The 12,111-nt window shown below is 34.5% G+C and overlaps 1 protein-coding gene across 14 annotated transcripts in view; it reads left to right on the forward strand.

The window, feature by feature from the left end:
* The window catches only part of LOC110995457 (kinesin-like protein unc-104), a 74,014-nt gene extending 63,015 nt beyond the window's left edge, over window positions 1-10,999 (forward strand). For 10 of the 14 annotated variants that reach the window (XM_045632810.1, XM_045632809.1, XM_045632814.1 and 7 more), the window contains 13 exons: window positions 63-275; window positions 406-544; window positions 948-1,068; window positions 1,137-1,239; window positions 2,263-2,437; window positions 2,828-2,940; window positions 4,346-4,474; window positions 4,632-4,761; window positions 5,272-5,404; window positions 5,718-5,931; window positions 6,158-6,294; window positions 6,617-6,718; window positions 7,607-10,999. In XM_045632810.1, coding sequence (XP_045488766.1) covers window positions 63-275; window positions 406-544; window positions 948-1,068; window positions 1,137-1,239; window positions 2,263-2,437; window positions 2,828-2,940; window positions 4,346-4,474; window positions 4,632-4,761; window positions 5,272-5,404; window positions 5,718-5,931; window positions 6,158-6,294; window positions 6,617-6,718; window positions 7,607-7,799 — 1,902 coding nt within the window. In that variant the 3' untranslated portion in view covers window positions 7,800-10,999. The remainder of the gene's footprint in view (window positions 1-62; window positions 276-405; window positions 545-947; window positions 1,069-1,136; window positions 1,240-2,262; window positions 2,438-2,827; window positions 2,941-4,345; window positions 4,475-4,631; window positions 4,762-5,271; window positions 5,405-5,717; window positions 5,932-6,157; window positions 6,295-6,616; window positions 6,719-7,606) is intronic. The other 4 variants (XM_045632818.1, XM_045632823.1, XM_045632822.1 and 1 more) reach the window with 1 other exon arrangement.
* Window positions 11,000-12,111: the final 1,112 nt, after the last annotated feature.

The following is a 12,111-nucleotide window of genomic DNA, read 5'->3' on the forward strand; positions in this document are numbered from 1 at the left end:
TTGTTGATTTTTTTTTAATTTTAGACCAAGTACAGTATTTTTTATCGTAAATATTATTTTAGGATGCCAAACAGGATGGCCCAGTGGCGGGTCGTACGCCCCCTCGGCGAATGTTGCCACCCTCCATCCCGATATCTGCCCCCGTGAGGAGCCCCAAATGGGGGGCAGCCAGTGTGGCGCCCCCTTGCTGCTCCTCGCACCTGCACTCCAAGCATGACTTGTTGGTCTGGTTCGAGATCTGCGAACTGGCACCGAGTGGGGAATACGTACCTGCTGTGAGTACATAAGAAATTTAAACGCGTTTATTATTCTTTTTATATAAATAGAGTAACCGGGCAGTAGGCTCACCAGATGTTAAGTGATACGCCCATGGGCATTTAATGACATTAAATTTTACATACTTAGGTATTCGAACATAGCGACGATCTCCCATGCCGTGGGCTGTTCCTCCTCCATCAGGGTATTCAACGTCGTATCCGCATAACAATTCTCCATGAGCCATCTTCAGACCTTCAGTGGACTGATGTCAGGGAGCTTGTTGTTGGTAAGAAAATAATTTGATTTAGGGATCAACCCTACGAATATATGATTAAAAATAGATTAATACAAAATCTTTATTGATAATATATGATTAGTCTTAAAAGATAAGGACATGTGAAATTGAAATTGAAATTACATTTTTCCCCAGTAGTCTGATTTATACAATTAAACATGATCTTGAAAAATAAAATAAAAATATGGGGTAGAATTTATTAAAATATTTGATTGTATTTATGTTCTTCCCAAAATATATATCGAATATAGAGTGAATCAAACGGGTATTAAATTCATGTTACAGTGCGCACTGACACGCACTACTTCCAAGCTTATTAAGTTTATATATTTTTAAATTAATAAATATATATTATGTGAGTGCTTTATTACTAACTAGTAAATTACCGTCGCAGGTCGTATACGCAATAGTCCTGAGGCGAACGAAGACACCACAGATGGTGATGAAGATGGAGCCCTTTCCCTAGGCCTATTCCCAGGGGAACGACCCAATTTAGACGATCGAGCCGTATTTAGGTATATAATTTAAGGGTAAAACTGCTTAATGCATTAAGAAAAGATATTAAAAGTCGATTATTTTTAAGGTTTGAAGCGGCATGGGATAGCAGTCTTCACGGGTCCCCGTTGTTGAACCGGGTCAGCGCCAATGGAGAAGTTGTCTATATAACACTGAGCGCTTACCTTGAGGTATTATTAAAAATATAAATTTTACCGATATTTTAGTAAGATTTCAAAAATTTTATAACATCATAATTTTAAGATTTATTTTTACTTTGTACATGCAATATGAATATTATATTAAACACATTATCGCTATTTTTAACTCACTTTGCGAACATATAAATATGTCGTTTGTAAACGCAACGATCGAACGAACGCACAGATCCCGTTATCTCTTTGATATAGACTATGATCTGTGCAATAGACTGGTTCTAGCCCTTGGTACTGTAAACAACTTCAGACATATTCCATAGCGGGCTGATGGCCAAAGAAACCCAGTTCTTTGTTTAGTGTTGTACACTTGGGTAGCACACAACCTACCCTCAATATATGATATATGTTCTGATTTAAAAATCTTAACTAAAAAGCCTAACAAAGTTAATTGTCATAGTATGGATACCACGTACAAAGTGCGCCAGTTTTTTAAAAAGTTAGAGTTTACTTAGAAAGTTCAACATAATTTTTCATAAAACTATATTATTGATGAGACTATTAAAGACAATTTCAAACTATTAAATATATTCTATTAAAGAGCCTCTACCGATTTATTTGTGTAAGTAAAACTCTTAAAACCCTACAAAAAACGTGATTTCTGAATTAAGCGTAATTAACCAAACAAACCATATTCAATATTAGTATGGATATTTTGAGTCATTCAAATCAAATCAAATCAAAATTTATTTATTCAGTTTAGATGCGACTTAAGGCATGCTTATGAATGTCAAAAACGTTTACAAAATTCGCGAAAGAGCAAAACTACGCCATCCGTTCGCAAGACTACCAGGAGGTCTTGTTCTGAGAAGAACGGGCAAGAAACTCAGCAAGTTTTATCCTCTCTTTACATACAATAATTCAAAAGAAAATGTCATAAACCACAACGTCATTTAAGTTACATAAGTAAAAATAAAATACAATCTGTTCTGTGATTTACCACATTCACCATTACATTACATTACATTATCATACTACATAATATCTATATGTATATAGATCGAAAACTGCGGTCGTCCAGCGATAGTAACAAAAGACCTGTCAGTGGTTGTCGTTGGTCGTGAAGCTCGCACGGGTCGTTCGTTGAGACGCGCGTTGTTTGGATCCAAGATGGCGCGGGCTGACAGACTTACGGGCGTCTACGAACTTAGCTTGCATCGCGCTCTTGAACCAGGTATGTTTTTAATCATTACTAACAGCTCTTCAGTAATTATACAGTAATTAAAAATTTGTCAATATTAAAAAATAAAGAAATACAGTCGATCCCTGATATGGTTTTTGTGGAACACAGGTCGACCTAGGGCCTATTTCTCAGCACTAATATTTTTAAAGGAATTAACGGAGTACATAGGTGCAGACTTCAGAGAGTGATAGTAAACTTGTCTCTTGACATGGTAGGACATTTTTATCTTTTATATTTACTGAGTAGAGTTGAACTCCAAAACTAGCGTAAGGTGAAGAAAATCATGGTAAAGAGATCGCCAACTAACCGCAAATTGACATCGTGTGCTATGCACAGAAGGCTGATCACAACCAGGTCTTAATATATAGTTATTTATTATAGGCGTACAACGCAGACAGAGACGCGTACTCGATACGAGTGGCACGTACGTACGCGGAGAGGAAAACCTACATGGATGGCGACCTCGCGGAGACTCCCTCATATTCGACCATCAGGTACGGATTTCTGATGCTGTAGTGGTCTGTGTCTTGATATGTGCATGTTGTTTACTCTCACATTCACCGATGCTTAATTTTGCAAAGGGAATTGTAGGAATTGATTGTACGCAAAAGTTCTCAAAAGTTTTTTTATACCAACCATAGGAAGAAAATAATCGGGAGAGAATAATTTTGTCTAATATATCAATAGGACAATGATTTAGTAATTTCACCGTTCTGTTTATATAAACAGATGTATTAACTGATATTACAAGAATTGTTAAAGTTTTTGAAATATATTTTGTCACATATATTTTCGGTGAATGTGATAATGCAATAGGGCTGTGAATATGCACTATAAATATTTTTTAACTGTCGGTCAAATATTAAATTATCAGAAATATATTGAACCCATTTAATAAGCAAGTTTATGGCTACGTCTTGACCGGAAGCTAGTAGTGTTAGCGTTGTTGCTATGCTATAACCGTAGTGCGAATAAAGTGTATATTGATACTTGTTTGGCATGACAACGTTTGTGAAGCTTTCAGTGGTACGAAGCTCAGAAAACTTAAGTTTCCTGTTCAATCACAATCTAGAAAATAAGCAGAGATTGATGTGATTTATTTTGTTAAAATATTAGTTGATTATTTGATTACTTTATGTTATTGAAGGAAATAGACCAAATAGGTGTTAACATACTTACACGATCGAATTAGGGTGCGCATTCATGAAGCGCGTGACAATTCTTATAAGGCAACGTACTGGTGAGTCCTCTAGCATTGTCTATTTGGTATAATCACGGAACATCAAGTGAGACGTGTTAAAAAATGACTTTTACTCTAAAACAATACAAACGAAATTGGTCTAGTCTCTTTTACACTGTAAAATTCTTTGTATCTACAAATATTGTTCAAAGTATGCAAATTTACAGTATCTGTAAAGTAAACGTTGTCACGTCATCGACGCATCGACAGTTTGCAGCACCGACGTGCATTAACGATGTTTTTTTCTCTCACTCGTACAGAAACGCATTTGGCGCAAAGTGATGTATGATTGGCCCCTCAACGTTATCGATAGATTTCAGGTCCACAATGTTTTCTTAGCTATTTAGTATGTGCGCAATCACTCACTCGATGTTCCTCATTCATACTAAATAGCTATTGAAAATTTGTGTACTGGGCATCTCATACGGGATTCGTTTCATCATACATTATTAGCTTATTTGTAGATTTTGCTTATCATTGTAAAGTACTGTCTTTTTGTTTCGTGCCTTTGCTCTGATATCTGCTTTTGACTGTGGATCGTTTCTTGCTTTGTTGCTAAGCATGTGTGATAATTATTAGAAAATAGCGTGCTTTAATACTATCCTGAAAAGTATGGCTCAACATTTGAGGGTAGTTCTGAAAATTCATATATGTTTCAGTGGGAGTTGGAGAAAATGACCCGACTGGAACAGGTGGGACGTACAAGACACCTGCTGGCTCTTCGTGAACGTCTGAGGCATGGGCATGAGAATACTGTAGCTCCAAACGACTTTACTAAGACAGAAAAGGTATATAATCCGGATTGAAGGACCAAATTGTGTTTTAAAACTCTCATTCCTCCAAAACGTTAAATGTCTTTCCTGATTTAACTTTTTGTTTCTTATAAATTCTTTAAGATACAAAAAAAATTTGTTTTTATGATAGTTCAAAATGTGTGCCCTACAGGAGGTATGCAACATGGCGGCAAAGGCAGCATCTGAGTGCACACACACTCGTGACGAGTCACTCTATGAGCCATGGGAAATGTCACCGAAGGAGAAGGAACTAACCACTAAATACATCAAATTGATACAAGGTATTGTGATAGGATAAATATAATTGTTAGTGCTGACCTGATAGTCCTGGCAATTTAGACCAAAAAATTAGAGTGAAGGTACATAAAGTCTCACCAAGCTGAAAAACAGTAAAATTGTTCAAAACATAATAATAAATAATATTTAAAAGTTCACCATCATTACCGTGTATGGATTTTTTTTATTCAATGTAAGGGTAAAAAATGTTTTTCACGATTTCCAGCAAAACGGTAAGTTTTATCATAAAAGTACAAAAATGTAGATTATAAAATTATCTATAAACAATGTATCAATACTTTTTTCAAATGTCTAAATTGACCGGGCTATTAATAGTTTATTGTATATTTTAGATATTTAGAGGAAGAATAGGTGAAAGGATTTCTATATACTAGATATATAATGCATAAATAATATATAAATTAATTAATAAAAATTTAAAATCTTTGTACTTCAAAGTAGTTGTTAGTAAGATAAAGAAATATTAAGATGTTTGTTTAACTTAACTTCTTCAGGACGAATAGGCACAAACACGAACAAAGAAGTAGAAACAGCAGTTTCTCCTGCGACTCCGGTCGACGAAGGCGTGTCTGCGGATATTTCAACTCCAAGTCTTCTTTCTTCTATTCACAGTGCTAGCAGTTTTGAGTGAGTTAACGATCTTATTGTCTATAAATATTTCTTATTTGTCTCTGATTTTAACAACTTGTTTTGGATTTTGACAACTTTATTTTTATACCCAAAATTTTTTTTATTCATTTATTTTGTCATTGAAGATTTCCTCTTTACATTGCGTCTTGACAAAAAACTAAAACAAAGTGTCTTTCGGTATTTTCAATCATAAATCACATACAAATACTACTTAACAAACAATTGTTTCTATAAAGTTTGACGTTTCTCCGAATACAAAATTATGAATTTGAAAAAAAATGAACAGGATTTTGGGAACTTATTATTTTAGGCTCTGCTCTCCCGAGCGCGCTCTTCTCGAGAAATCCATATCGGGCTGGGGCTGCGGCGTAGGTGCGCCCATGGGCCCCATGTCCGTCTCGGGAGTGGGAGGCGCCCTCTATGTGCCCGAGTGCGAGGAAGTACGCGTATCAGCCGCAGTGGCCCGACGCGGGTATCTTAACGTACTCCAACATGGCACGCACGGCTGGAAGAAGCGGTGGCTGGTAAGTTTACAAAGTTAAAATAAGTTATCCATTTTAGTTATTTTTGTCTTAATTTTTAGTGAAAAAAAAAACAAATCGAAATTAATGTTTTAATTATTTTTTTGTCTTCTCTTCTCTTCCATTAATATATAAGCAAGATTTTTATATGTGACTCACTAATGCTATGTATACTTCAAACAGGGACAAATATTTAATATATAAGTATAATATACTAAATTAATTTCAGGTGGTGAGACGGCCGTACGTATTTATGTACCGTGACGAACGCGATCCCATTGAACGTGCGCTCATCAACCTCGCGAACGCGCACGTTGAGTACTCGGAAGACCAGGAACAAATGGTCCGCATGCCCAATACATTCAGGTTAGTATAATGATTCATTAGAGTTCAACAGATATTGGTTTTTATCTCCTATTTACCACTTAATCGAGATAATTTCAGAAGTAACAAAATTACCATTAAAAATGACTCATTAATGTGATTTGGACCATCGATCAATTGACTTTTCTTTCTTTAATTATTAATAATTAAAAATCAACAGCACCCGGCAGAGAAAAATAAATGTACATATTATTAAGAAACATAATTTAAATGTTTACATATTTTTTAATGCATGCAGATAAATGTGCCATGTATAGTAAATTATTAATAATCTTCGTATTAATCTCAATATCTTGCACGGCAGTGTGGTGAGCAAGGAGCGTGGCTACCTTCTCCAGACCTTGGGTGATAAAGAGGTTCACGACTGGCTGTACGCCATCAACCCATTACTGGCTGGACAAATCAGGTGAGGATATATTCAAGTCAAGTATAAGATATTTACTCTCTGTGTAAATAAATTTGTAAATTCATATCGACTACAAAGCTATAATTTACAGTTATTATATTTGGAAGTATGAAAGGTTAAAAATTTAATGAAAATAATTTCAAACTATAATAGTCTAGTCAACAAGTTCAAAAACGTGAAAAATAGAGATAAAGGTTAATATTTTTAGAAAAATGTTTTTGAATAATTTTGGTGCAGGTTAAAAATTGCAATTGTTATTAACAACATAAGATGGAAAAAATGATATTTCGTTTTTTGTTAATAACACGAAAAATATTAACGTTTAAGCATTTTAAAATTATAAATAATGGAGATATAATTCCGGGAGTTTACTTTTTTATTGGAAATTTCCTCCTCTTTAACGAGCTTTTTTCAAAATTGCTTAAATGTTAATAGATTTCGAGTAATTAACAAAAAAGGAAATATCATTCACATTTTTCTAGAGGTGATTCCGAATCGCTCACATTTTAGGACCAATAAATCAATTTTTCACGTTTTTGAACTTTTTGACTAGACTAAAAGAAAAAGTGTAAAAAGTTTAGCTAACCAAAATTCATTCAATTTTGTGTTTTCGATAACCTTATTCCGGAAGATGCTTTTGCGTCTGTATCTTTATCTAGAAATCCAACGCAGAACCGGGGTTTAGCCTGATGATAAACGCATTAGAAATGTATGAAAGATGTTATAAATTCTAGGTTAGTTGCTTTTAAACTTGAAACCTTGCTAATGTCCTTTTACTGAAACTTTTCAAGTGGTTCATACTATTCAAGCCAATGCAAGCATTCAATTGTTTAAGAGCATTAGCCTAAGTGAAATCCCGAGCTCTGCCCAATAAATACACGTATAAAGGTGTGCGCGCACAGGTCGCGTTCGTCCCGGCGCACTACTGGGGAAAAGGGGTCACCTAACAAAACCTCACCCGAGAAAGGACAGCTCGCAGCATGAGACCTCACAATGGAGTCTATACTCGTTTATTAAAGGCGTCGCCGACGGACGAATAGCGCATAGACCTCTCAGAGCCGTTCGCTCCGCCAGATATTGAAACCGGCCTTTGAGTTCCACTTACGTCCCACTTGATGTTTGTCCGACTAGGGTTTATGAAAGAATTGTCACGGCACATTGTGTTAAAGAGCGGGAGAATTGTTACTGGTAATATGGCCGCGGTTACAAGAAATACAAATCTAATATTACTTAGAATTTGGTAAATTAATATCGCTAAGTCACTGCTGAGAGTAGTTTCTTTTAGATTTAAATTGTTATTAAATTCAACAATTTCCTAGACCTAGACCAGATATTATTTTCTAACGTTTTCTTGAAAACATTATTCAATCTCAAGTATTACGTACCAATATGGTATAGATAATATAGATGGATAGGTCATCTTGGATTTGTGTTCTTTGTAACTGCTTGACACAATTGACCTGTAAACTGTATGTGTCAAACCTATTGTTAAAATAAAGTGCGGAGTAGTGATGCTTTTTATACATAAAAGTATCATAAACTTTGAAAAAAGGAACTCTCCAAAAATGGAAAACCCGTGGGACGAAAGTGGATAGAAAAATTCCGTGACTGGTTTGGTAGAAAAGAATTTACCAAAAATTATTTGCTTACCTTAGTAAGATATTTTCCAAAGACTTAAATCTGAAATTCTATATATATTTTAAAATAAGTTGTATATTTATGTGTTATCGCTATTTTCAGTATTAATTGCATTTGATGCGACGGTTCTATACGTAATTATAGATTTTATATTTTCGACTTGCTATGGACAAGTGTGAGTTGGGACCAAACCGGTGCACAGACGAGAGATATTTACAGATTGTGGAGAACAATAATGTTTGTATATGGTAACATTTGGCTGGCTTTAATATCTGCGGGACGCACATTGTTTTGTAATCTTTGAATTGTATTTGTAATCGATTTTAGACAAATTGTTAGCGTTATTGTCTTTGCATCGATGTTGTAATTTTCTTGCCAAATTTTTTGAACAATATCGTCAGGTTAGTATTGGTTTTAAGATTATATGGATATGATTGTGATAGTTGCCATTAATAAATAATTTTATCATTATCAATGTGTAGATAATTTTCTAACTTAACGCTTAGTCGAATTATTATCTGTGGTAGCTGTAGTAAGGTATGCAAAGACAAACTAACATATACAACACTTATAAATGTAACAAGAATATGGTCTAATGCTGCGCACAAAAATAATCGGCGAATTCGAGTGGACTCCATAAGTGAGGCGACTTACACCAAACCGACATGTTAAAGGAAGTATCTAGATTTTCGTCTAATGTTTCATAATTTATTAATAACTTATCTTGTATATACGTATGACCGAATGCTAGTGGTTTAAGTTTGAGGCTCAAGGCCGAATCAAGATGGCGGTTGTCCGTTACGTCATACGTGGTATTCTGTTCTATTGTCGTTGAATGTGCTAGCCTTGCGATAATGTTTATAACGATTATAAGCAACAAAATGTGGTGGTGTTGACTTCAAATATCAATCATATGATCTGCTTAAGAGTCTATGTCAAATGATGGATGGAGAATGTAGTCAGTGAGGTTAGCACATTTCGCAATACAGTCCATTAGCATCCCCGTTGTTCCATACAACACTAGTATTGATTGTAAATACATTATTATTATAATATTTATAGTTAATATAGTATATGCGTTCCAGATTATTTACCCTTTATGTGTCCAATTTTATTTACGGATTATTTATATATCACGATTGAATTTGATTGTATAAAGTAGGTTAATGTTATGGTAGGAATGGTTTTGCAACAGTTCATTTTGGAAGTGTCCAAAGTCACAAATCGTTTGGGAATATTCTAGTCATACGCGGCGTAGGTTTTGCGTGATAGGGTAGTTCATACAAATATGCTGTGCATACAATCACAACGTAGTTTGTTAATCTCGGTGTTATTTTCTCATAGTTCTACCCTTGCCCTTTCGTTGTATCATCGTAGGTAGATAAATGTGACGGTAGGTGTTAATTTCTCGAATGTCCAGTTTTAATCTTGTTACAGCTTCGATGAATGTTGAGTAAATGTCACTGTCCTATCGCTTCTAGGTGACTTTCGATATTATAAAATTATTGAGCGTAATTTAAGATCTTGAAATTTTTAAGCTTAAGTGAATTTTGGTCGTTGTACATAAATCTAAAAAGTTTTTTTCGGTCACAGTAATCAGATTGCTTTTTAACTTAAACCGAAGGATAAACCACGTTTTTTTGTTACGAATCTGATCACAGGCTTGCACACTGACGTAGAATCATTGATCATGCAGTTACTTAAGATTATAATAGGGATGTCATACCTACTGCAGGCATCGGGAGAAGTAGGCCTGTGCCTTGCAGGGTTAGCAGAGCTAATAATAGTTTTAAGATCAAAAGTATTATCCAAATTAGGCATGCTATGTGTTATTTCTGAAATTACAATATACTTAGTGTTGGATACTTGCTGATCTGTTTGTTGGGACATATCGTCAACTATTTCGAATATTTAAACTAATGCTTGAAAATCTCTTACCGTAGCCACCTCTGCATTAGATGTGATGGTATGTCTCGATATTAATTGCGTTGAATTGTTAATTATTTCGCAATCTTTTGTACCTCACATATTTTATGGATCTCAATAATAATGTTTAATGCGTTCTTTTCTAGTCATTTTTATAACATTCCGATGAGTTTCTTTCGAATAGGATATGTATTTTGCATAGCAAAATTGTGTTTACGTAGAAATAGCTACAGATGGCGCGGTGGTGTCGTGAATTGGTAATATATTTTCTATTTCGTTTTTAGGTTTGCGGAGCTTCTTATGTATTTTTGAAATTTCGAAAGATCTTTTTAAATTAGATAATATAGCAGCTTTAGCTGGATTATATATTATATTTTTATAGAGTATACTCGAAAGCTATACTGTTATTTTTATAGAGTAGCGGGTGTTTGATTTGACTGTTCTTCAAAACTTTGTTTTATATTTGGGGGAGCTTATGTTTAGTGCTTTTTATTATAGTGATGTGAGAGGGCTCCTTGTGATTCGATAGAGATTGTTTGTTGGGCGAGAATGATTATGAAATTATATATATTCTATATATAATTTATGGATTTCATTCAATTTATGAAAATAAGAACAATGTAATTGGTAATATTACTCATTGCTCTAAATGTACTATCAAATATATTATACACAGTGTTAAAGGTCATAAATAAAATGCTTTGAAAATTTCCAAAACGTTGTTTTAATTCTACCCTAGCCCCTTTCTATAGCCCTGAGAACTTTCTACACATAATACTTTTTAGTATAGTATATTTTTATGATAACAATGATACACACTTGATCTTTTCTGATTCTAGCTAAAGACACTAAACCGGGTACATTTTTTTTATTTGGAAATAAAAATAAATCAGTGGCGCTACAAAGTTTGTAGGTCTACTTCATGATCGTTTGTAAATCTAATAGGCAATTAGGTGATCAGCCTCTTGTGCCTGACACACGTCGTTATTAGGAAAATATGAACTCTATATAATATATCATATAATAAAATCCTTTTTATTAATGATTTATAAATCGAAGTTTTCGAATCATAATTGCTAGTGGAAACAGTTATTCGCCCTTTGACAAACAGCAGATTTAATAGCTTATGAATGGCCAAACTTATTCTCTGTCAGTCTGAACAAAATTGCGATAGGATTGTTTTTTCCGATATGAGACGTTTTGTCGAAGCAACAAACTCAGGTAAATGAGTTAAAAATATATTGAACTGTGTAGAGTTTCTTCTGGAGTTCCTGATGACTATAGGGTTAAACAGAATCAGTTGGGCACTCTAACGACATCTCTTATAGCACGATTATCAATTAAGAAATTCAAGTTTTTACAGACTTGACAAATTCATATAGCTCACTATTAGTTGGGTCTACTTTTAAGAACATTGGCTGTTTCCACATAGGTTCTATGGAGTGATTGCGTTTTGAATTCCTGCCTTCGATGGGTTGGATTGGAGAGTTAATCGATTTCATTGCGATTGGGGACTATTTCCATTTACTCAAATTCGGTTTTCTCTATTAAAACTTCAAGAATATAAAACGAATAAGAAAAATGCTTTAAATAAAATAAATTAGTGGCGCTACAACCCATAGGTCTTCGCCTCAGATTTCTGAATCTGTTTCATGATCATTTTTTGAACCTAATAGGCAGGTAGGTGATCAGCCTCCAGTGCCACACGTCGTCGACTTTTTGGGTCTAAGACATGTCGGTTTCCTTACGATGTTATCCTTCACCGTTCAAGCAATGTTAAATGCACACAGAAAGAAATTCCATCGGTGCACAGCCGGGGATCGAACTTA

This window comes from Pieris rapae, chromosome 21, assembly GCF_905147795.1.
Source record: "Pieris rapae chromosome 21, ilPieRapa1.1, whole genome shotgun sequence".
Classification (NCBI taxonomy): Eukaryota; Metazoa; Arthropoda; class Insecta; order Lepidoptera; family Pieridae; genus Pieris; species Pieris rapae.